Below are 26,361 nucleotides of genomic sequence, written 5' to 3' on the forward strand. Positions count from 1 at the left end.
AAAGGAAGGAAAATCCTCACTGATCCACTTTCATTTTAGGAACATAATTCATGACTGGCGAGGAGAAGAAATGAAGGCCTCGTAATAACACATTCACACAGATACTGGAATTGTAGATACACACTTTCACGTGTGTATCTACTGCTGACAGGTGGGAAAATGGAACAGTGATCAGCTGCTTATGGACACGTGGATCATCACAGGAGATGCATCTGAGCTGCTTAAATAGATGTTATGGTTGCAGATGGTGGTGCTGCACCGTGCTTTTGGGTTTTTGGTGTGTTCTCATTATGATTTTTATTGAAGTGCGAATGTTGTTGACATTTCTGCATATTCAGACTGAGTTTGATGGTTGAGACGTCAAAATCTATTTTTGTCCCTTAACCCACAGTCCTAAAAGAGCACAGCGTTCCTCTCTCAGGCCCCAGCGTCCATTCCATTTTTGATGTGTTATGGAGTCCTCAGTCCAGCGTTGTTAGATCCTCTCGACTTCATTCTCCTTCCGCTCCACTTCCACTCATCCTGCACCACGGTGTCTGAAGCCGTCCACTCTGCCTCACTCATTACCCACTGCTTCATCCGCTCGGCTCCATCTGTTTATCGAGGTGCCACCAATCTGCAGGTCCTTTCTTCTTCCTCTTCACATTTCAACGTTCCAACTTATCTGCTTGTAGTTGTGTGTGGATGTTTGCCTGCACGTATGTTACTAACCGGATAGGAATTACTTTTAAGTTGAATTAATGATACTGCAGTCAACATTTAGTGGATTCTTGGCATGGAGCTCCAGTGCAACTCCTTGAAAATCAGTCCCCCTTTCCATATTTTCCAGTTCTTCTAAGGAAAACATCTGGCTACAGTTGGGGAGCAGCACACACACACGATGCACTGGGGTACCCGAGGAAAATAACGCGTCGCAGCAATGTGACAGTTGACCTCGTGGGAGCTAATGATCTTGCTGGAAAGCAGCAGGAGAAACATCTGGCAGGCATCATGTTGCTGCTCTTATTATGGCGGGACCTTGTCAGAAGATGGGATGACCACACTGTCAAGTAGCATCTGGTTCCAGCCAATATGGTCCAACATGCATAAATAAATGATCTTTCAGAGCAGGTGTCCTAGTGGGGACATTTAAAGCTGCTCAAACAAGACAACGAAAACTTGTGGAGTCCAGTTTCTTCTTCTTCTTATTGTTGTTGTTATTATTATTATTAATCATAATAATATTAGGGGTCCAAGCAGCAAAGGTGCGGGTTTTGGTCAGATTTTTATTTTTATTAAGTGGCCACGGAGCCCAAGATGCTGGAAGCAGTGGCTGAAGCTGAAACAGCTGCAACGCTTTCCTGGGTTGCAGCACCACTCACTGCTCTGTCCCTTCCTCAGGACTCCTGCTGTCCACGCCTTCCAGTCCATGTGTCATTGCTTCACCACCACACCTGTCCCTCAACACCCGGATCCAGCATTCCGTGCATTGTGGGAGCTGCCGCGGTCCTGGTTCTATTCACGCCTGTACGTCCCTGAAACCTGCTGATCTGCTGTCCTTCACTGGGGACATTCCTCTGCTCTCTCCGGCCAGGGACGTACAGGCCTACATTGTTGCCTGCAACGAGGGAGAGAAAGAGAGAGGGAGAGAGAGAGCAAGAGAGAGAGAGGCAGCGAGAGAGAGGGAAAGAAAGAGTGGGAGAGAGAGACAGCGAGAGAGAGGGAGAGAGAGAGCAAGAGAAAGAGAGACAGCGAGAGAGAGGGAGAGAAAGAGTGAGAGAGAGAGGGAGAGAGAGACAGCGAAAGAGAGGGAGAGCAAGAGAGAGAGACAGCGAGAGAAAGGGAGAGAAAGAGTGAGAGAGAGAGGGAGAGAAAGAGAGAGAGAGAGAGGGAGAGAGAGACAGCGAAAGAGAGGGAGAGCAAGAGAGAGAGACAGCGAGAGAAAGGGAGAGAAAGAGTGAGAGAGAGAGGGAGAGAAAGAGAGAGAGAAACAGAGAGAGAGAGGGAGAGAGACAGCGAGAGAGAGGGAGAGAGAGAGCAAGAGAGAGAGAGACAGCGAGAGAGGGAGAGAAAGAGTGAGAGAGAAAGAGATAGGGAGAGAGAGAGAGAGAGACATCCACACTTGCTCAAATGATAAGGAAGCCTTCATGTGATTTGGGAGCCTCGCCGCAGTAAAAAGGCTGCTACCTGTGGGAAATCAGCGTTGATTAAAAGGTTTTGTTGCGACACATGGATCCTCAGACAAGAATGAGGGAGGCAAAGGGGAGCAGCAGAGGAAAGACAGATAATTAAAAAAATTAAAACAGATCAACACAGGAAACTGAAAATGAATCCATATATGCTTAGATTGTAGCATAGTGCAAACTGTAAAAGTATGTTGGTTTACTGGGTGATGTTGTAATTATCTTTATATACAGGAACTTATGGAGTTGACGGTCATTTTCTATACAGGATATTTTGCCTGTTCACCTACTAGACCTTTCTTTAAAGATATTAAAATAAGCAAATCTATTCATGACCGGGTGCAGTTCATAAAAAATGAATGGTAATTACTGCACCGCACCTCTGTATACAAACTTCACACTTCTGTACTGCCGAGGAAGGACAATAATCATCAACACTATCATATCATATGACTTGTTCTAAGGCAAGAAATGTAAAAATAAACAAAATAACCGCAAGCAGCGATAACCGCACAATAAAACCCACGTTTTCAATTTTGCCACATAGTGACGGATTAACCAAAAGTAACATTTGTAACAATCTAGTTCGAAAAACTACATTTGTTGATTGATGCAAATCTTGTGCAAATGATAAATTCCTTAAATTTGGCATACAGCAATGGATTTAACAAAGCCAACATTTAGTCATTTGCCAAGGTTAATAAGTTTATAAAATAATTTACAATGAGTCTCTTATGCTTGAAATGACATCACATTTGCACACGTGGGTAAAAAAAACAAGTTTGCAAAAGTTAGTTTTGCACATTATGAAAATTAGCAAAAAATATGGCAGAAATTGGTGGTTGTTATCTCATTGGCCCTTCCATTCCAGAAGGCTTTCTCAAGTCTGACTGACTGGTCGGAGAAGCAGGAGTCCTGAAGGTGGTAGTTGTCCTTCTCCCTGGCTTTCATGTATGTTAATGAGACCACCTAAATGTATCTGAAAGACAAAGGCCACTTCTTTGAAGACAATGAAGAATTTTGGACCGGGAAGCTGATTGGTTCAAACGTGGAGCGAGAGAAGCAGTTTACTGCAAGATTGCACGACCCTCATTAAACAGAGGAGGTGGGCGTAGACATGAACTATCACCCACTTACAATGCAGTTCTTTCAACTGTACCCAGGCGGGCTCACAGTCACACTCTGGCTCAGCATGCACTTCAATATTGTACGGTAGGGACAATCTGTTACTGCACTCAGGGTCCAAGCATCGTCATTTCCGTAAACGGAAAAGAAGGGAAATTGTTAGGAGACGGTGGGGTATGGGCTGAGGTGAGGACGGCCCAGTGGTTTTAATGTTGTGGCTCTTCAGTTTGGTGGTGGGCGTGGTCAGACAGGCGATGGTCGGTTCTCTGTCAGAAACTGCCCTGAAGACTACATCCGCACTTCCATTTCATAAAAATGCTGCAGTTGTTGCATAAGCATTTAAACAGACGTGCACAGTGCCGGAATCAGGGTGTGTTCGTGATTATTGCATTACATAACGATATACTGTCTCATTTCGTATGCACCGACTGTGAGGAGCGTGTCATCTTGAACCCACCTAATATGTTTTCCTGAGTGACTGACAGAAAGGCCCCGACCAAAGATGCTTAAATGAATTGTGAAAAGCAAATTGCTTTTGTTAGACAGGCCGTATCCAACATGTCACATGTCACGATTCGAGTCCCTGTCAGTGTTGGCAGGGACTTGTTGAACACCAGGGAACTAATAACCAGACTAATCATATCAGGGCATAGTGCTTGTAATGTGTGTGTTGTGTCCTGCTTTTTGATCTGCGGCTCCATGACAAGAGGTCTTCTCATCAGACACGAGCACTAATGTTGAGCTTGGCAGCTCCTGATCTAATTGTGTCTGCAGGGCTGAAAATGGAGAACGTCTCTCAGCTGTCCTCTGCTCCGCCAGCCCTGGCACTCGTGTCCCTTAACATCAAATGTTAATCAATGACATCATGACATCAAATGAAGACAAATCAGAAAAAGAGATCCCAGCATGAGTCCAGACGAGTTGTGTTGAGTTCAAAGTTCTATGTGCTTTCTACCTGCTTATTCTCTTATAGCCATACAGCTGCTTAGCGGTTCGTGGTGGATGCAAAAAGTGTGTGACCATGACGATGTGGTTTAAATCCATGCATCCACACAGAGGCTTTAATAATAAAGCGGCCTGTACAGTCCAGTATATACTGGAAATGCGATATTAATGACTGTTTACAGTGAGTAGTGTAATACTAGTGTACAGTGTTTAACTCACTAAAGTTGTTGGAATGTGAGCTTTAGACAGTAAGTCATATTTACAGCTCCTGCATCGCACCACAGCAGCGGCCGCTGCCATATTTGGCTACATATAGGCCAGATGTTTGTCCAAAAATATACAAAAGCAGTTCTGAGGACATTATGCAGTGGTAAACCTGGATTCTGTTTTCCGTTGTAATATTGTCATCCAGTTCCCTGCATCCATGTTTCATTTTCCATTCTGCAGTTTACAAGTTTGGATTACTGTTTGTCCCAATGAGCTTCATGCGGTTTTTACGACTGCAGCCTCTGGGTTCATGTTTTAAACCGTCAAATAAATCCTGTGTCTAAAGTGTTCCTAATTTAGAAAGCGACAGAGGACGCTCAGGGCTGCATCTGTCACATGCAAACCGGAGGTCCTGTTCCACCCCAAGCCCCTGTGATTAGAATCGGGGTATTTAGACGAGGAAAAGATTCCACTTGCATATGACTCTCAGCTCCTTTAAGCACTAAAAGCAGACAGCAGCAATTCAGCGGATCTGAAAGTCACCTCTTGAAGTTTTACTATGAACTAAGAGTCCCGAGGAAGAACATTTCAAGAGTTCTACTCACTTTCTGATGCCATGGCAACCAGGTTTTTTATCCTGTGGAGAATAGCTGACTGCTCAGAAATGTTACTGACTTCAGTCCCCATTACCATCAAAGCAGCTGCGCTGTTCCAATGTCACTTAGGATTAGGTGTCCTCCAGGATTACCTTGTAACATACTCCACTTCAAACTCACAAACTCACAGCTGAGGAACACAGCAAGAATTATTCTATATTTAATCATCATCATCATCATCATCCTGAAAGAATCGATTATGGTATATATGAAATTCATCTATATTCCTCAGCTTTCCCAGTCTTTTCCTGCCCCTGTCCCAGCTTCTTAGAAACGAATGAAGATTTGCAAAAAACAATAAAGTCCATCGGTTTGAACATTTTAATGTTTTCAGAATATAAAGTATTTTTGGATTTTGGATTTATTTACGTTTAGCACAACTGGCCAACTTGTGCAAATAATGGAAACGTAATAGTTTTTGTCTTCAGTGGATGTGTGTGCTTTATATTAAATAATATTCACAACTGTCTGTTTTTTTCAATCTGAAGAAATGTGATGCATTGAAATGAAACATGACAGCACAAGAAGGAGCTTGATGCACAGAAAGCTCTTATTGCTCCATATTTATTTATTTCCTTGTTTCTTGAGGGGACAAGTGCACTCGTCCCTGTCCCCAGCGTGAGGCGACTCCTGTGCACACGCCACTCCTCCGGACTTACATAAGGACTCGTGTGGTTGGGTAACAGACAGTCACATTGCTTTCTGATGTTCAACTGATGTCCTGCACAGTTGGGTGATTAAATAAGGCACAGAAGGTTTCTAATATGAAATAAGTTTGATCATATTTTGCATATGATTGCTCACAACAAAATATTATTACTCTATTTTTTAAATGAATGATGCGTGAATAAGGCGAGGCCCATTACCACAAATCATAGTACATATCACACACTTAAAAAGCGAAACATCTGGCATTTATTAAGTATTGTGTGGTTGAAATGTGAATTAAAGCCTGTGTTCTTTCACTGCTAATAAAACACCATTAATGTCCCTGAAGTTTGCACTTCGTCGTCTCTGTTGACGTTAGATTCATCCATCTTTTGTGGTATTTTCTGTAATGGTGATGTTATTGTACTCTGCAGTGCTGTTAATGCAGCATTCAGGTTTATTAGTCAGTACAGTCATTCAGTTTGGCTTTGAGCAGTTATTTTAATCCCTTTTCATATGAGGTGTCATTTCTTAAATTATAAAAATGCCAGAACCTCATCAGCAACACATTACAAAAAAAAAAACAGGCTTATCTACTATTGGAACTGTTGGTTAAAAACAGGCCTGAGGTGTTATGACAGTGTTGTGTGTGGAGCTGGATGACCAACCCCAGGGGTTCTTCCATCCTTCCCATTCAATTCCATGCTCCTGCTTTCTCATATCATTTAACATCCAATTATTTCATATAATACAACTCCAGTCATGGCAATACATGAACTACTCCTTATGTATGAATATGTATCTTGTGAGTTCTTGCCAGCCCCAGCATTCACAAGAGAACATTCCCATATCTCACTGTGTCTCCTTTCATTTTACGTTGCTGTACCGTTATGTTCAAGGAACCAAAGGCAAGAGGTTTTTGTGTTTAACTTTATACTGTGTATCATGGCCCATTGAGACATACTGTATGTGATTATGAAATAAATGCTGTTGTTGTTGATGTACATACATTGTTACGGACTAATTATGAAATTATGAAAACCGGATTTATTATAAAGAACAGAAGATCAGACTGGACAGGTTACAAAGTCAGGATGAGACAGGATGAGACAGGATGAGATACGCAGGTCTGACTGTATTAGAATCAGCAAGATAAGAAGCAGAGATAAGCAGGGATCCAACCAGGACGTACAGAGTCAGAAGGCAGGAGACGGTGTACGGAGAAGACGCCTGAAGCGTTTCTTATTCCCAGTTCAGCACAAGCCTGCCACAATATTCAAATATGCGCACGTACACGGCTCTTTCGCTTCATGTAAAGAACGGGCCGTTTAAACGGTTATTAAGTTCCCCCGCACCCCACACAGCGTGCAAACAAAATGTTATCGGCAGAGGCTAGAGTCCGTTTCAGCTCCGCACCTCCTTGTCACAACCACGGGTACGGATTTCAACCAAGTCTCAAGTCAGTTCTCCATAATTTAATCAACGTGGACTTTGCAAGGAGAGGGGAAAACGTCCCCAATCAGGCTCCTCAAACCCACAAAACAATGTCTTACATTTACCGCATTTACCAGACGGCCTTATCCAGAGCGACTTACAATCAGTAGTACAGGGACAGTCCCCCCCTGGAGACACTCAGGGTGAAGTGTCCTGCTCAGGGACACGATGGTAGTAAGTGGGGTTTGAACCTGGGTCTTCAAGTGTGTTACCCGCTAGACTACTACAACCACACATCCAGAATTTTTGACATGGTCACATGACGTTCTCAAATTCAAGCATTAAGGTCTCCTACTGTGTGACACCACAAAGGGCAGAAAATATGGCAGCAGATTTGTGCTTCTGTACTTTACTAATATCAAACGAAAATAAGAGGTTGGACTTTTGCTTACATCTTTTTCATTTTCGCTTGTGAGTCTCACAAACGAACAAGCCACACCATCCACATTTTAAATAGTTACCTTTACAATGCTGCACCTCTAATGTGCCCCACAGTGATGATGCCCCATGATCTCCCACATTCCATGTGGGGATTATTTCTGGCAACACAACTGTTAATATTTAACTTCCTGTCTGAAGACCTAACTCAAAAAGTCCAGAGTCCCCATGCTAAAATGTCACATCCGATTCCAGAGCAGACCCTCAAAAGCCATCCCGTCGGGAAGGGGCAGTCAGACAACATCTCTCACCAAGTTCTGCCCTGATTAAAGAAACACACCCCATACACTCCATTTCCTCCTGGGACCCTCGCTGTCGACTCGTATACCATTCACTTCACCAAACCCCACTGAGATACACTGGCACAGGACTACAGCAGGGCTTCATCTGGTGTTCAGAGCCTCCACCCTCAGCCAGACTGAATGAAAGGGTGGTGGACTACAGGGGGTCTAATGCCCTCCCCTTCCTCTGATCCAATGTCTTCACAAACCTCAACCCCTGGCCAGCTTACATCCTGGGTTGGACCTACCCATGAAGAACATCAGCCTGAGCCTGTCACCACCATCTACAAACTACAGAGTCCTTCTTCACCTTGTCACAATCCTGCAGGTGGCACATTCCGGCCAAAGAGGTCCAGCAACCTCAGGAAGCACCTATGGATAAACTACATCCACTTCCTGTCCAAGACATTAACTTCATAACCAACAACATGGTTGTCCTTGTCATGGTGGAACACTTTTCTAACTCTGCTTGGTGGTTCTGTGCCTTCGGGTGGAGGCACCTGCTCTGCTACTGGACCTTGATGGTCCGCTGCCCCGGTCAATGTCATCTCCAAGACCTTGTAGACTATGAAGGCTACAGACCAGAGCAGCAGCGTATGATCTGGGGCTTCCACTCTGACCATTAACTGCATCCTGCATTTGTTCCCTTTTTCTAGCTGCACACAGAACGAAACTTCCAGTAACCTGCTGTCATGTTTCGTGTATGAAGGTGGCATTACAAGCCTTCGCGGTCAGAGCACCCCATCTCGACTTCCTCCAGATGTGTTCCGTCTCTGACCTTCCACGGCCTGCAGAATGTCCCAGGTTCTACCTGAAAAAAGAGGAGAATCAGACAAGATGTCAATCCGATGTAAACTCAGCACGCTTCTAGCCATTCATGTTTTTTTCAGTGCCAGCACAGATGTTGCACATTTCCAGAACATTCCATACTTTTACTCAAGTGTCTGCAAGGCCACCATGACCTTGTTTACTTAAGATGACCTCAGTAAGTATGACTTTAAAGTTCATGAAGTGTGTTTTACACTAAATAATCTTTAAATGAACTAACAAAAAAAAAAAAGATCAATAACCTGTAACATCGTCACATACGTTTCAGCACTGAATTAAATTTACCGCATTTACCAGACGTCCTTATCCAAAGCGACTTACAGTCAGTAGTTACAGGGACAGTCCCCCCCTGGAGACACTCAGGGTGAAGTGTCCTGCTCAGGGACACAATGGTAGTAACCACTGAATGCACCATGAATGATTGCAGCTGCACGTTTCATCTGTGAACTTCCACAGCCTCATCCTGACATGACAGCGACCGTGAGCTACTGAAAGACATATGCAGCTTAAAGATTTTCTACCATCTCTGGGTAATTTAAGCTGATCCTGCTTCTCTCGGTTAAATGGTGATGCTGAGAAGAAGGCCCATCTTTCACTATGATGAGCTACAGAACCCTCCTGAGACCTCGAGATGATCACTGGGTGAGCTGTAAGAAAGCAGTAGGGATAAAGTACAGAGTGCAATATTTTTACCCATTTGTATCTGTCCTATAAACTCACGGGACACACACTGACTTGTTCTCAGCATGTACCACATATGCTTGATGGTGCTGAGATGTGGAGCATTTGGAATGTGAAGTTAACACAGGTTTCTCTTCACTATGGTAAAGTTCTTTATATTCACATTTACAGCATTTACCAGACGCCCTTATCCAAAGCGCCTTACAATCAGCAGTGATGGGGACAGTCCCCCTAAAGACCCTCAGGGGACGCGAGGTAGTGTGTAACACTGTTAAAAAGGGTTCGAGATCCGTTATTGGCGACCTATTAAATTCATTCTAAAGGACTAATGGACAGTGAGAAATTGCAGGTATTTGTGTCGCCACACTGACCCCTTGTGGTTAAAATTCACATCAAAATAACGACATGACCAGGGCCCTTTACAATTCATTTCATCGGGTTTATTTATGGACCTGGTAGTTTTCCTCTTGAATCAGATTCTCTTTTGTGTCAGAAAAAAAAAAGTTTTGCTTTCGAGTTCACCTTGAACTAGAAGAGAAGAGTTTCTATTGGTTGGTTTGACAACATGGGGTCACACCCACGATTCCCCGCGTTCTGGAACGCAGGCGCATGTGGCACTGTCACACAAAGCTTCAAGCAACTCCTCACCCCAAAATGCTTGTAGAGATGCTCTGCATGTTGCACAGCAGGAAGAACGTCAGAAGACGGGGGACATGGATCCGCATGTTGCACAGCAGGAAGAACGTCAGAAGACGGGGGACATGGATCCACATCTTCACATCCCTGCTTGTAGAGATGCTCTGCATGTTGCACAGCAGGAAGAACGTTAGAAGACGGGGGACATGGATCCACATCTTCACATTCCTGCTTGTAGAGATGCTCTGCATGTTGCACAGCAGGAAGAACGTCAGAAGACGGGGGGACATGGAGCCACATCTTCATATTCCTGCTTGTAGAGATGCTCTGCATGTTGCACAGCAGGAAGAACGTCAGAAGACGGGGACATGGATCCACATCTTCATATTCCTGCTTGTAGAGATGCTCTGCATGTTGCACAGCAGGAGGAATGTCAGAAGACAGGGGACATGGATCCACATCTTCACATCCCTGCTTGTAGAGATGCTCTGCATGTTGCACAGCAGGAAGAACGTCAGAAGACGGGGACATGGATCCACATCTTCACATTCCTGCTTGTAGAGATGCTCTGCATGTTGCACAGCAGGAAGAACGTCAGAAGACGGGGGGACATGGAGCCACATCTTCATATTCCTGCTTGTAGAGATGCTCTGCATGTTGCACAGCAGGAAGAACGTCAGAAGACGGGGACATGGATCCACATCTTCATATTCCTGCTTGTAGAGATGCTCTGCATGTTGCACAGCAGGAGGAATGTCAGAAGACAGGGGACATGGATCCACATCTTCACATCCCTGCTTGTAGAGATGCTCTGCATGTTGCACAGCAGGAAGAACGTCAGAAGACGGGGACATGGATCCACATCTTCATATTCCTGCTTGTAGAGATGCTCTGCATGTTGCACAGCAGGAAGAACGTCAGAAGACGGGGACATGGATCCACATCTTCATATTCCTGCTTGTAGAGATGCTCTGCATGTTGCACAGCAGGAGGAATGTCAGAAGACAGGGGACATGGATCCACATCTTCACATCCCTGCTTGTAGAGATGCTCTGCATGTTGCACAGCAGGAAGAACGTCAGAAGACGGGGACATGGATCCACATCTTCACATTCCTGCTTGTAGAGATGCTCTGCATGTTGCACAGCAGGAAGAACGTCAGAAGACGGGGGGACATGGAGCCACATCTTCATATTCCTGCTTGTAGAGATGCTCTGCATGTTGCACAGCAGGAAGAACGTCAGAAGACGGGGACATGGATCCACATCTTCATATTCCTGCTTGTAGAGATGCTCTGCATGTTGCACAGCAGGAGGAATGTCAGAAGACAGGGGACATGGATCCACATCTTCACATCCCTGCTTGTAGAGATGCTCTGCATGTTGCACAGCAGGAAGAACGTCAGAAGACGGGGACATGGATCCACATCTTCACATCCCTGCTTGTAGAGATGCTCTGCATGTTGCACAGCAGGAAGAACGTCAGAAGACGGGGACATGGATCCACATCTTCATATTCCTGCTTGTAGAGATGCTCTGCTTGCTACACAGCAGGAAGAACGTCAGAAGACGGGGGACATGGATCCACATCTTCATATTCCTGCTTGTAGAGATGCTCTGCATGTTGCAAAGCAGGAAGAACGTCAGAAGACGGGGGGACATGGAGCCACATCTTCATATTCCTGCTTGTAGAGATGCTCTGCATGTTGCACAGCAGGAAGAACGTCAGAAGACGGGGACATGGATCCACATCTTCATATTCCTGCTTGTAGAGATGCTCTGCATGTTGCACAGCAGGAGGAATGTCAGAAGACAGGGGACATGGATCCACATCTTCACATCCCTGCTTGTAGAGATGCTCTGCATGTTGCACAGCAGGAAGAACGTCAGAAGACGGGGACATGGATCCACATCTTCACATCCCTGCTTGTAGAGATGCTCTGCATGTTGCACAGCAGGAAGAACGTCAGAAGACGGGGACATGGATCCACATCTTCATATTCCTGCTTGTAGAGATGCTCTGCTTGCTACACAGCAGGAAGAACGTCAGAAGACGGGGGACATGGATCCACATCTTCATATTCCTGCTTGTAGAGATGCTCTGCATGTTGCAAAGCAGGAAGAACGTCAGAAGACGGGGGGACGTGGAGCCACATCTTCATATTCCTGCTTGTAGAGATGCTCTGCATGTTGCACAGCAGGAAGAACGTCAGAAGACGGGGGACGTGGATCCACATCTTCATATTCCTGCTTGTAGAGATGCTCTGCATGTTGCACAGCAGGAAGAACGTCAGAAGACGGGGACATGGATCCACATCTTCATATTCCTGCTTGTAGAGATGCTCTGCATGTTGCACAGCAGGAAGAACGTCAGAAGATGGGGACATGGATCCACATCTTCATATTCCTGCTTGTAGAGATGCTCTGCATGTTGCACAGCAGGAAGAACGTTAGAAGACGGGGGACATGGATCCACATCTTCATATTCCTGCTTGTAGAGATGCTCTGCGTGCTACACAGCAGGAAGAACGTCAGAAGACGGGGGACATGGATCCACATCTTCATATTCCTGCTTGTAGAGATGCTCTGCGTGTTGCACAGCAGGAAGAACGTCAGAAGACGGGGGACATGGATCCACATCTTCACATTCCTGCTTGTAGAGATGCTCTGCGTGCTGCATCTGAGGTGGAAGATCAAGTTCAGGTTTTTTATACAGCACCTTTAAACAACTAGTAAAATTGACCGCTAAGAATGAATACAAGTCATCATAAAACATTTAGAATGGAAAAATTAAAGCAATAAAGCCCCTGGACATAAAGCAATAAAAGTACCAAAACTACCAGTAAACACCGCTGCTTTAAAAACAGATGTAACGTGCCAGGGAAGGTTGTTCCACAGCTGCGACCCTGAAGGCCCTATCTCCACGAGTCTTTACTCTAGTCCGAGGGATGGTCAGAAGCAGCTGATCAGATGACCCAACTTGTCTTGCTGGACTGTAGATGTGGAGAAGGTCACAGAGGTGCTGACCCGTTAAGACTCAATCCTAAACTTCACTGGTAACCAATGAAGTGAGGCCGGAATGGGGGAAATGCCAGTCGATGGGTGAAGGACTGGCCAATAAATGCATGGATTCCCCGCCCCAGACCCGCCTCCAGGTGCTAAATAACCTCTGACCTTGAATATTGTCCTTAACTGATAAAAACTAGTCCACTTGTTTATTACATTTAAAAGCACCATCAAAGGTCCCACCAAGGGACCCAAAAACGCAGTGGGATCTTTTGTCCTACGGATGTCACATCTGGTCCCAGTTTAGGGCAGAATATTTCTCCGGTCCTCATTGAGGACATATTCCCAGTATACACGGGGGACGATTGATCAGCAAAGCCTGGAAGACACCAGAAAAAACTGTCATCCATCATGGCCATGTACTCTGATCTTATCTGGCCCTTGAACAGTCAAATAAAGCTCCTTCTAACAAATGGTCCATATGGGATGGTGCTGCAGTGCATCATGGGTAACACCTTCAAGGTACCATTTCTCCGGCATGATTATGGAAAGCAAGCATGGGAGAGCGTATTCATTTTGGAGGGAAAAAGAACCAGCACTGGGATACGTGAAAAGTCATCTGATCAGAATCAGATCGCACTGTCTTGGAATCCTGAACAGACCAGGAAGATCTACTGGACATCTTATACCACTTCAACTGCAGAACAGCCAGCTGAAGACAACTTGGAACAAATTCTCCAAAAACTCATATCCAGGAGCCTGCTGGAAGTGGGAATAATGTAGAAAACATGCAGCCAACATTTTTTCATGTAGCGGAAATCACATCCGCCGTGTCAGGAACTTCGTTAAATTAATATATTCAGCAAACCATGGACAATAATAATGAACAATTTGACGAATGTGCAGGTAAAGAAGGAAAAACACGGTCACGTGCGTCGTCACCGCTGCCCAGTCAGCTGACTGCTGTGGTCATGTGACTGTAACCGGAAGTGACGTAAAGACTATAAACGCGGCTCCAGCTGCGCGCTTCTGCTTCTCCTCGCTGCTCCACCATGGCCTGGACGAAGTACCAGCTGTTCCTGGCGGGCTTGATGCTCACCACAGGGTCCATCAACACGCTGTCTGCCAAGTAAGTGGTGTTTAGAGACCTTCTTCATCCAGGCTTTAGGAGGAAATATTGTTGCATGAGAAGCTCTGGAGAAGTTTATCAGCAGGTCACGTGGAGGTCCTGTGACAGTTCCTGTCACTCGCCATCCGGAGCCGGTCCTCAGACAGAAGTGAAAGTGGTGCTGGGCCCTGGTCCTGGTTTCTTCAAGTCTGATCATGTCCAGCGGTGTGGTTGTCGTTATCTGACACCACGCAGTTCTTCTCTCATGGCTACATGCACAGATCACTTGCATATCAACAGAAAGCCTGCAGCCATCCTCGTATGGATCCCCTATCATGAAAATCTGACATTGTGAGATGATTGAACGTTGCTACGAGTTCCCCAGCCTGTCTATGGTCCTGCAGTGGCTAGAAATGGAGATAGTTGTGAAGAGTGCTGTGGTCATTCTTCTTCTCCAACCAGAGAGCTGGAGCTGGAATTTGTCCCCTTATGTCGTCATACGGGGAAAGGTCACCTCCTGTTTCTCATGCTTTTTCCACCCAGAGAATTTCCCATCCCTCCCTTTAACATTATCGCCACCAAACGAGCCAAGCGTTGCAGTTGCTCAGTGACTGATGTAAAAATGTATTATTTTACATTTTTTTTTTTTTGTCATGAGATTTTTCTGAAAAATCGTGACTCTACTTCCTGTCCACTAAACATTGTGGCTGATGAATGGTGATTTCCGCGAATGCCCGCGGTCCTCCTCATTAGCATATAAAGCTACAGAACTCTGGTTGTGGGTCTGGATCAAAGTGCCTGTGAGACGGTGTTAGGGCACAAGAAGATCAATGATTACAGAACATACTTTTGGGACCAGTCAGCACAGATGAACCCTGATAAAACCCTGATTGGGTTTACAGGGCTGCTTCTGTTCTTTAGATTTCATTTCCACACCTCCTTCCTCAGTCTACTGTCCTCGTTTCCCCTGCTGATTTTGTAAGAAATGTTCAGTTTATTATTTAAATCGTAGCTTTATTAGAATAGTGAGCATTTGAAACTAGATGTACTGTGTACAGTCAGGCTGGTTCCAGGTTCAAATCTCTTGTCCCTGAGCAAGAAAATATTCAAAATGACTGTATATATGGTGCTTCTATTCATTTGTTGAAATAGTAAATGTCCTTGATACAATATATTTTTAATAATGAACAATTATATTAGGTTATATATAATTATCTGGGTATTATTGAACAGAACTGCCAACAGTGTTTAAGGGTTCTATATTATTATGCATATTCGTTTTAAAACACCGGATTCTGAATGAAATGCCACCAGTTGACTTAGTGCCATAGGTTATAATAATATTTCAAGTTTGATTTTATGATAAGAACCTTAACAACTCTCATCCGTTGAAGCTGGATGTCATTTGGGGATGGTCTCCAGCCACCACAGCTTCTCCACTGGCTTGAGGTGAAGTTTGTAGCAGTCTAGCAGAACGTGATGGTGCGTTGTCTTGCATGAAAATCATCTCACTGTGGAAGGTGTGGCAGGACATGGTCAGTCAGAAGCTCCACAGATCTTCCGGAGGTCATTTTCACTCAGACCGGCTTCTCCCCAAGATTCCAGCCAAGAGCGACTCTGCCCCGTCCCAGCTGTCCGTCTGGTATTGATACGAGTCTTCATGTAGTGTGAGGATTGGTTATTAGTGGACCATTTTCATGATCTACACCTTGCCAGAGACACCAGCAGCTTCAAATCTCCGTTTACTGCTCACCAGCGGCTTTTTAACCGCCTTTATCTCAACTAAATTTTTTTTTTCACGTTTTCGTGAAATGAAACTTCATCTGCACCAATACTGCGTGAAATGGGTGACTTGCCTCATAATGTGGAAGATGATGTCGTTTCTCACCTGAAAAGGCATCTCTGGTCTACATGATGATATGTAGTGATTTTATTTCTGAATTGTGACTCTGTAGATGGGCTGATATGTTCTCAGCGCCTGGATGCAGTGATGTCCCGAAGCACTCCTTCTCCCACCCGTTTGTACAGGTACTTTGTTGAAATATTCCCCCGTGGTCCCTGAAAGACATTGTAGTAAAACCACTGCCTCAGATGCACGGTAAACGGGTGAAAACAGTGTGTGGCTGTCCCTGGTTGCCATGGTTACCGCGGTGTTTCTCTGTAGGCTGTGGGAATGTTCCTGGGAGAGTTTGCCTGCCTTTTTGTCTTCTACACTCTGCTCTGTCGTGACCGGCGTTCCCCCGAGCCCCAGATGAATCCGGGTCCGAGTTTCAACCCACTCCTCTTCCTCCCTCCCGCCCTGTGTGACATGACGGGGACGTCCATCATGTATGTGGGTACGTGTCCGCCCCGGCGTTGCAGGATCACTTTGAAAACTTGATGAAAAATGAACAGCAGAGCATGATACATTTATCACGAATGTAGGTCATTGTTATTACATACTTCCATAAGTATTAATGTATAGGAACTTGGGAGGAAAAAAATCATTTTAAACTAATACCAATTGGTTTTCCTCGTAGTTTATCATTATAAAGGGAGTGTGTTGGATGTCTTTATGCTCCCTCAGCGCTCAACATGACCAGCGCGTCCAGTTTCCAGATGTTGCGTGGGGCTGTGATCATCTTCACTGGCCTCCTCTCCGTGGCTTTCCTGGGCCGCCGACTGGTGCCCAGCCAGTGGCTGGGCATCTTCGTCACCATCCTGGGTCTGGTGGTGGTGGGCCTGGCTGATTTCGTTAGTGGCCACCACGATGACTCTCACAAGCTCAGCGAGGTCATCACAGGTGTGTGGGACTTATTTAGTAGTAACAATACATAACTTTCCTATGAGGCCACCATTTCCACTACGGCAAGCCAACTAGGCCAATAACACGTTTTTACCGCATTTACAGCATTTATCAGACGCCCTTATCCAGAGCGACTTACAATCAGTAGTTACAGGGACAGTCCCCCCCTGGAGCAACTTAGGGTTAAGTGTCTTGCTCAGGGACACAATAATAGTAAGTGGGGTTTGAACCCGGGTCTTCTGGTTCATAGGCGAGTGTGTTACCCACTAGGCCACTACCAGGTTCCACCTGGGGTCCTGCTCACAGAGGGGAAGAAGTGTGAGGTGGTGGTAGCCTTGTGGGTAACACACTCGCCTATGAACCAGAAGACCCAGGTTCAAACCCCACTTACTACCATTGTGTCCCTGAGCAAGACACTTAACCCTGAGTGTCTCCAGGGGGGGACTGTCCCTGTAACTACTGATTGTAAGTCGCTCTGGATAAGGGCATCTGGTAAATGCTGGAAATGTAAATGAATTGTTTTGATGTCTCTAAATTTTGAACTTTGACCCCTTGTAGGTGACCTGTTAATAATCATGGCCCAAATCATTGTGGCGGTACAGATGGTTCTGGAGGAGAAGTTTGTGTACAAACATGATGTTCATCCCCTGCGGGCAGTGGGAACTGAAGGTACTCTTCAGCAGTTCATCAATCATCAGACATGGATGAATTATTGATAAATGTTATGAATGCATCTCCACCACTAGGTGGAGCTGCCTGAATGCGATGAAGGTAAGAACGGTAATACTGGAAGCAGGCTGAGCTCTGCAAAGCTGCTGGCCATTGTACATTGTACGTCTGTGTGGGCGTGGCCTTTTTAGGAACCTGAACAATTTTTTCAACATAAGATGAACCTTTCAGCATATGTCCAGCTGCTTATTGTGACCTATTTCCCCAGGTTTCTTTGGCTTTGTCATCCTGTCATTGCTCCTGATTCCCATGTACTTCATCCCGGTGGGCAGTTTTGGCCAGAACCCGCGGCAGGTGCTTGAAGACGCTCTGGATGCCTTTTGCCAGATCGGCTGGCAGCCGGTCATCATGGTGGCCCTGCTGGGCAACACGGTCAGCATCGCCTTTTTCAACTTTGCTGGCATGAGCGTCACCAAGGAGATCAGCGCCACCACGCGCATGGTGCTGGACAGCCTGCGGACCGTGGTCATCTGGGCAGTCAGCCTTGCCCTGGGCTGGGAGGTCTTCCACGGCCTCCAGATCCTGGGCTTCCTCATCCTTCTGCTGGGCGCTGCGCTCTACAACGGGCTCCACCAGCCGCTGATGGACAAGCTGCCGTGGTTCCGAAGCAGAGCTCCAGAGGAAGGGGGCGGGGCGGAGGAAAGGGAGAGGCTGATTGGAGGGCAGGGTTAACACACACACACACACACACACAACAGACTTCATCAGATCATGCAAAGGGAAGAAGGAACCTCATTCACTGGGACAGCAGCACACAGAATGGACTTTTTTTTACGTTTATTTGCACCGGATTCTGAATGAAATGCCACCAGTTGACTTTGTGGTTTTAGCTTTTGGTTTCCCACTATTAATGATGATTATTATGGTTTTTAAGAGAGATTTTAATGTTTTGGTGATGATAGATGAATAAATCCTGTTTACTGTAAGTCTCTACAGCATCTGCTTTCATTTCTGGTCGTGAAACCACCTACATAACGAAATCTCATTTTACTGTTCGCTGAAGATACATGGTTTACATCTTCAATAAAATTGCAGAGTGGCCTTAACTCGTGGTGGTTCCAGGGTCATCTGCTGTAGTTACTCCTCTGATGACCACATCCACGGCAGTAAAGACGTTTTTAATTCTGAAATATCGACACAGGATGAAACGTGTCTTCTGTAACGCTCCAGGAGTTTTGAATGGGTGAATATATCAATACATCATTGTTTGAAAAAGCTTTCTTTATAATTAAAATATATAAAATGTGTAAAAAAATTTGAACATCCTTCAGATACATGTTTTCACGTCTAATTTTCTGAGTCTGGTGTATTGACCAGAACATGATTATACACTTGATCAGTAGTGTATAAAACCATAAACGTTTTACATTTCATCAGACAAAATGACCAAAAGAGCAAAATGCAAAAATGTTTTTTTAATCTCATATAATCCAATAACCAAATCATCCAGTCTTTCCACGTGAAAGTGTTGCAGGACCAACTAAAAAGCTCACCCCCTTGAAGGACAGAGGGAACGGACTGTTCTGGAGTCTTTTTAACTGCCATGGCAACCGGTCTCTATTAGTTGAATACAAGCAAAAAAACGTCACATGATGAAACCTGACGATGAGCCGACTACAGAGTGACCGCTGCGAGATCTAATAAATAAAGTTGCTGCGACTGAACTGAACGTGGCGGCGTGCTGTTACTCTATCAAGTGTTCAGGACTTGCAAGAGTTATTTGCCATAATTTGATAACAATAAAAATGGCAAATAATAGTTGTACCAAAGGAGAAGGTCAGACAGATGAGACATAATATCAACCAAAAGCGTTGATGTTGGGAGGAAAAGGCATCTTCTTCTTTCACTCTGCCTACGAAGAACACTACTGCTGCTGACGTCTTGCCAGTGGAACTGTGAACACACACACAAACGCGAAGAACGGAGGAGAAGGGAATTCAAGGCAAGACTGGGTAATTCTGTACACTGGCATTATTTCATCTTATGGCACCATTTATCCACCAATATTAAAATGATCCAGGAATTGAATCCGGAGTTGGTGTTTTATTCCATCCATACTCAGACTGAAAAGAAGAGAAGAAGCTCAGACAGAAGCTGAATGTTTTGGTTCTGGTTTCGTTCTGAAGCTTCTCTGCCCGTCCCGCCTGGGTTGGCAGGAGGGCAGCCAGGGTTCTGTGTTCGCCTCTGGACCGGCTTCATGAAGCCTTGTGCTTCTGGCTGGACTCGCTATCTGTGACCTGCTCCTGCTCTGCGCTGCTCTGGAGGTCCGTGCTGCTCTGCTCCCTCGGGTGGCGCCGCTTCACAGGCAGTGCCAGGGCCAGCAGAGCACAGCCAATGTGGATGCAGAAGTACCGTGTCCTGCATAGTACAGCAAGAGGAGAACTTCAGAGCCATTTCATTCCGATCACCAGCACGTTACTGAGAGGAACGTACCTGTAGAACTTCATGGAGGGTCCCACAGACAGCAGAACAAAGGGCAGCGAGGTGTAGCAGATCGCGATCTGCGTAGCTGCCCATGTGATGATGTCATATACTAATTTGTGGAATGGTGAGCCCAGGAAGTGCGACCTTACATTGTGCCTGACCTAAAACGTAACGGTAGTGAGAAAAACATCAATTTAAGAGCTGTTTATGTGAATGAACAACTGCTACCTGTAATATAATGCATTTCCATGTGTTCTTTGTAAAATATATATCATTCCCACAACAATATACTGTGTGTGTGTGTATGTGTGTGTGCTTCTCACCGCTCTGGCTGCTAGCGTCACCACAATGCCTGTGAGGAAGGTGAGGTAGTACCCAGGATAGGCCCCATGCCACATGGCCGATAGCAAGAAGGTGGCTGCTGTGGGTTTGTAGGGACAGCGCTCATAGCAAACTCTGAAAAGCCACCAAACACACACAACTAAATCCATCCATCCACTTTAATCCCACAGCACGAATAAGAACTACAAAGGGGCTTAAAAGGGGGCCACAATGACAGACGGCCTGGACCAGCACCTGATGCAGACATATCACACATCATAACCATAATCATATTTACATTCACTTTTATTGGGAACTGTGTTGCTGATAAGCCTTCATTTCGGAGAAAGAAAAGGAAATGAGCAGGTTGGAGGTAAATGGTTGAATGTTGAATGTTGAGATGTGTGTAATATGGGGGTTAAACACACCCCCTTACCATTTTTGCATCTTTCTCACTAGTTGAAACGTACAACCTGACGGCTCTTTTACCGCACAAGTCAGTGTAAAAACCAATCGGGTTCAAGAAAATATCTTCAGCTTCATCTGTGCCTAATGTGCCATCTGGTGGAATGCCAGGCATTACAGCGTTCAAATAAGCGCCGTTGTAATCATGACTTTATTTCCATCCGAATGTGTGTGCTGGACGTGGCGTGCTGGCCAAAGTTCACCCACTTCTGGTCTAGTTCGCCCACTTCTGGTTTAGTTTGTGCCGTACGTGGCGTGCTGGCCATAGTTCGCCCACTTCTGGTCTAGTGTGTGCTGGACGTGGCGTGCTGGCCATAGTTCGCCCACTTCTGGTCTAGTGTGTGTCGGACGTGGCGCGCTGGCCATAGTTCGCCCACTTCTGGTCTAGTTCGCCCACTTCTGGTCTAGTTCACCCACTTCTGGTCTAGTTCGCCCACTTCTGGTTTAGTTTGTGCTGGACGTGGCGTGCTGGCCATAGTTCGCCCACTTCTGGTTTAGTTTGTGCCGGACGTGGCGCGCTGGCCATAGTTCACCCACTTCTGGTCTAGTTCGCCCACTTCTGGTCTAGTTCGCCCACTTCTGGTTTAGTTTGTGCCGGACGGGGCGCGCTGGCCATTGTTCACCCACTTCTGGTCTAGTTCGCCCACTTCTGGTCTAGTGTGTGCTGGACGTGGCGCGCTGGCCATAGTTCACCCACTTCTGGTCTAGTTCGCCCACTTCTGGTCTAGTTCGCCCACTTCTGGTCTAGTGTGTGCTGGACGTGGCGTGCTGGCCATAGTTCGCCCACTTCTGGTCTAGTGTGTGTCGGACGTGGCGCGCTGGCCATAGTTTGCCCACTTCTAGTCTAGTTCGCCCACTTCTGGTCTAGTGTGTGCTGGACGTGGCGTGCTGGCCATAGTTCGCCCACTTCTGGTCTAGTGTGTGTCGGACGTGGCGCGCTGGCCATAGTTTGCCCACTTCTAGTCTAGTTCGCCCACTTCTGGTCTAGTGTGTGCTGGACGTGGCGCGCTGGCCATAGTTCGCCCACTTCTGGTCTAGTTTGTGCTGGACGTGGCGTGCTGGCCATAGTTCGCCCACTTCTGGTCTAGTTTGTGCCGGACGTGGCGTGCTGGCCATAGTTCGCCCACTTCTGGTCTAGTTTGTTCCGGACGTGGCGTGCTGGCCATAGTTCGCCCACTTCTAGTGTGTGCTGGACGTGGCGTGCTGGCCATAGTTCGCCCACTTCTGGTCTAGTTCGCCCACTTCTGGTCTAGTTCGCCCACTTCTGGTTTAGTTTGTGCCGGATGTGGCGCGCTGGCCATTGTTCACCCACTTCTGGTCTAGTTCGCCCACTTCTGGTCTAGTGTGTGCTGGACGTGGCGTGCTGGCCATAGTTCACCCATTTCTGGTCTAGTTCGCCCACTTCTGGTCTAGTTTGTGCCGGACGTGGCGTGCTGGCCATAGTTCGCCCACTTCTGGTCTAGTTCGCCCACTTCTGGTCTAGTTCACCCACTTCTGGTCTAGTGTGTGCTGGACGTGGCGTGCTGGCCATAGTTCACCCACTTCTGGTCTAGTTCGCCCACTTCTGGTCTAGTTCGCCCACTTCTGGTCTAGTGTGTGCTGGACGTGGCACACTGGCCATAGTTCGCCCACTTCTGGTCTAGTTCGCCCACTTCTGGTCTAGTGTGTGCTGGACGTGGCACACTGGCCATAGTTCGCCCACTTCTGGTCTAGTTCGCCCACTTCTGGTCTAGTGTGTGCTGGACGTGGCAAACTGGCCATAGTTCACCCACTTCTGGTCTAGTTTGCCCACTTCTGGTCTAGGTTGCTTACTTCTGGTCTAGTTCGCCCACTTCTGGTCTAGTGTGTGCTGGACGTGGCGTGCTGGCCATAGTTCGCCCACTTCTGGTTTAGTTTGTGCCGGACGTGGCGTGCTGGCCATAGTTCACCCACTTCTGGTCTAGTTCGCCCACTTCTGGTCTAGTGTGTGTCGGACGTGGCGCGCTGGCCATAGTTTGCCCACTTCTAGTCTAGTTCACCCACTTCTGGTCTAGTTTGTTCCGGACGTGGCGTGCTGGCCATAGTTCGCCCACTTCTGGTCTAGTTCGCCCACTTCTGGTCTAGTGTGTGTCGGACGTGGCGCGCTGGCCATAATTCACCCACTTCTGGTCTAGTTCGCCCACTTCTGGTCTAGTTTGTGCCGGATGTGGCGTGCTGGCCATAATTCACCCACTTCTGGTCTAGTTCGCCCACTTCTGGTCTAGTGTGTGTCGGACGTGGCGCGCTGGCCATAATTCACCCACTTCTGGTCTAGTTCGCCCACTTCTGGTCTAGTTTGTGCCGGATGTGGCGTGCTGGCCATAGTTCGCCCACTTCTGGTCTAGTTCACCCACTTCTGGTCTAGTGTGTGCTGGACGTGGCGTGCTGGCCATAGTTCACCCACTTCTGGTTTAGTTTGTGCCGGATGTGGCGTGCTGGCCATAGTTCGCCCACTTCTGGTCTAGTGTGTGTCGGACGTGGCGCGCTGGCCATAGTTCACCCACTTCTGGTCTAGTGTGTGCTGGTCGTGGTGTGCTGGCCATAGTTCGCCCACTTCTGGTCTAGTTCACCCACTTCTGGTCTAGTTTGCCCACTTCTGGTTTAGTTTGTGCCGGATGTGGCGCGCTGGCCATAGTTCACCCACTTCTGGTCTAGTGTGAGCTGGACGTGGCGTACTGGCCATAGTTCGCCCACTTCTGGTCTAGTGTGTGTCGGACGTGGCGCGCTGGCCATAGTTCACCCACTTCTGGTCTAGTGTGAGCTGGACGTGGCGTACTGGCCATAGTTCGCCCACTTCTGGTCTAGTGTGTGTCGGACGTGGCGCGCTGGCCATAGTTTGCCCACTTCTAGTCTAGTTCGCCCACTTCTGGTCTAGTGTGTGCTGGACGTGGCGCGCTGGCCATAGTTCGCCCACTTCTGGTCTAGTTTGTTCCGGACGTGGCGTGCTGGCCATAGTTCGCCCACTTCTAGTGTGTGCTGGACGTGGCGTGCTGGCCATAGTTCGCCCACGTCTGGTCTAGTTCGCCCACTTCTGGTCTAGTTCGCCCACTTCTGGTTTAGTTTGTGCTGGACGTGGCGCGCTGGCCATTGTTCACCCACTTCTGGTCTAGTGTGAGCTGGACGTGGCGTGCTGGCCATAGTTCACCCACTTCTGGTCTAGTTTGCCCACTTCTGGTCTAGTTCGCCCACTTCTGGTCTAGTTCGCCCACTTCTGGTCTAGTTCGCCCACTTCTGGTCTAGTGTGTGCTGGACGTGGCACACTGATCATAGTTCACCCACTTCTGGTCTAGTTCGCCCACTTCTGGTCTAGTGTGTGCTGGACGTGGCGTGCTGGCCATAGTTCGCCCACTTCTGGTTTAGTTTGTGCCGGACGTGGCGTGCTGGCCATAGTTCACCCACTTCTGGTCTAGTTCGCCCACTTCTGGTCTAGTTCGCCCACTTCTGGTCTAGTGTGTGTCGGACGTGGTGCGCTGGCCATAGTTTGCCCACTTCTAGTCTAGTTCGCCCACTTCTGGTCTAGTTTGTTCCGGACGTGGCGTGCTGGCCATAGTTCGCCCACTTCTGGTCTAGTTCGCCCACTTCTGGTCTAGTGTGTGTCGGACGTGGCGCGCTGGCCATAGTTCACCCACTTCTGGTCTAGTGTGTGTCGGACGTGGCGCGCTGGCCATAGTTCACCCACTTCTGGTCTAGTTTGTGCCGGATGTGGCGTGCTGGCCATAGTTCGCCCACTTCTGGTCTAGTTCACCCACTTCTGGTCTAGTTCACCCACTTCTGGTCTAGTTCGCCCACTTCTGGTCTAGTGTGTGCTGGACGTGGCGTGCTGGCCATAGTTCACCCACTTCTGGTTTAGTTTGTGCCGGATGTGGCGTGCTGGCCATAGTTCGCCCACTTCTGGTCTAGTTCGCCCACTTCTGGTCTAGTGTGTGTCGGACGTGGCGCGCTGGCCATAGTTTGCCCACTTCTAGTCTAGTTCGCCCACTTCTGGTCTAGTTTGTTCCGGACGTGGCGTGCTGGCCATAGTTCGCCCACTTCTGGTCTAGTTCGCCCACTTCTGGTCTAGTGTGTGTCGGACGTGGCGCGCTGGCCATAGTTCACCCACTTCTGGTCTAGTGTGTGTCGGACGTGGCGCGCTGGCCATAGTTCACCCACTTCTGGTCTAGTTTGTGCCGGATGTGGCGTGCTGGCCATAGTTCGCCCACTTCTGGTCTAGTTCACCCACTTCTGGTCTAGTTCACCCACTTCTGGTCTAGTTCGCCCACTTCTGGTCTAGTGTGTGCTGGACGTGGCGTGCTGGCCATAGTTCACCCACTTCTGGTTTAGTTTGTGCCGGATGTGGCGTGCTGGCCATAGTTCGCCCACTTCTGGTCTAGTTCGCCCACTTCTGGTCTAGTGTGTGTCGGACGTGGCGCGCTGGCCATAGTTCGCCCACTTCTGGTCTAGTTCACCCACTTCTGGTCTAGTTTGCCCACTTCTGGTCTAGTTTGCCCACTTCTGGTTTAGTTTGTGCTGGACGTGGCGTGCTGGCCATAGTTCGCCCAATTTTGGTCTAGAGTGTGCTGGACGTGGCGTGAATTTCACCTGTCTGTTAGTATAAAAGTATCCTAAATGTCTTCAGTCTGCATTAGTCTTGTCACCTGGTGAACTGTCCCTGCTATGTGTCATGTATTGTTATTAAATCCCTGTTTTGCTTTAATCACAGATTTAAATAAAATCCACACACTAATAGTCTGATCTCTTAATAGGTAATTAGTAATTATATAGCGACTAGTACCAGACTTTTCTTGTGCATTCATTACAATGAATTTACTGTAGTTCAAGTTTAGTTTATTTATAGAGCACCTTTAAACCACCAGTTGACCAAGGTGCTGTACAATTCATAAAGAACGAATACAAGTCATCATAAAACATTTAGAAGATAAAATAATAAAGTCCAGTAATAAAAACATAAAAAGACATAAAGCAATAAAGCCTATCCCCTGGACATACACCCAATAAACATCGCTGCTTACCCAGTTCTAACTAAAAGGTTTTAAAAACAGATGTAACGTGCCAGGGAAGGTTGTTCCACAGCTGCGACCCTGAAGGCCCTATCTCCACGAGTCTTTACTTTAGTCAGAGGGATGGTCAGAAGCAGCTGATCAGATGACCCAACTTGTCTTGCTGGACTGTAGATGTGGAGAAGGTCACAGAGGTGCTGACCCGTTAAGACTCAATCCTAAACTTCACTGGTAACCAATGAAGTGAGGCCGGAATCGGGGAAATGCCAGTGAGCAGATGAGCCACTGCGTTTTGCAATAGTTGCCGCCGATGGGTTAAGGACTAACCAATGCAGTAATCCAGCCAGTAAGTGAAAGCGAAGGGATTGTGATAAACTGCAGCACAGCACACATTCACACAACGAAATG

The 26,361-nt window shown here is 47.1% G+C and overlaps 2 protein-coding genes across 3 annotated transcripts in view; one reads left to right on the top strand and one right to left on the bottom strand.

The window, feature by feature from the left end:
• The first annotated feature begins 14,095 nt into the window (after positions 1-14,095).
• On the top strand, positions 14,096-18,654 carry LOC114763446 (solute carrier family 35 member F6-like). The gene is made up of 6 exons (XM_028953153.1): positions 14,096-14,235; positions 16,170-16,242; positions 16,379-16,550; positions 16,781-16,996; positions 17,558-17,668; positions 17,937-18,654. The coding sequence occupies exons 1-6, from the start codon at positions 14,159-14,161 to the stop codon at positions 18,398-18,400; spliced, it is 1,113 nt and encodes a 370-aa protein (XP_028808986.1). The 5' UTR covers positions 14,096-14,158; the 3' UTR covers positions 18,401-18,654.
• Positions 18,655-19,128: 474 nt separating this feature from the next.
• Positions 19,129-26,361, bottom strand: part of LOC114802862 (membrane-bound O-acyltransferase domain-containing protein 2-like) — a 35,656-nt gene continuing 28,423 nt past the window's right edge. For both annotated transcript variants that reach the window (XM_029001991.1, XM_029001992.1), the window contains 3 exons: positions 20,476-20,608; positions 20,162-20,313; positions 19,129-20,086 (listed from right to left, as the gene is read on the bottom strand). In XM_029001991.1, coding sequence (XP_028857824.1) covers positions 19,924-20,086; positions 20,162-20,313; positions 20,476-20,608 — 448 coding nt within the window. In that variant the 3' untranslated portion in view covers positions 19,129-19,923. The remainder of the gene's footprint in view (positions 20,087-20,161; positions 20,314-20,475; positions 20,609-26,361) is intronic.

The sequence above is a fragment of the Denticeps clupeoides genome, chromosome 14 (assembly GCF_900700375.1).
Source record: "Denticeps clupeoides chromosome 14, fDenClu1.1, whole genome shotgun sequence".
Taxonomy (NCBI): Eukaryota; Metazoa; Chordata; class Actinopteri; order Clupeiformes; family Denticipitidae; genus Denticeps; species Denticeps clupeoides.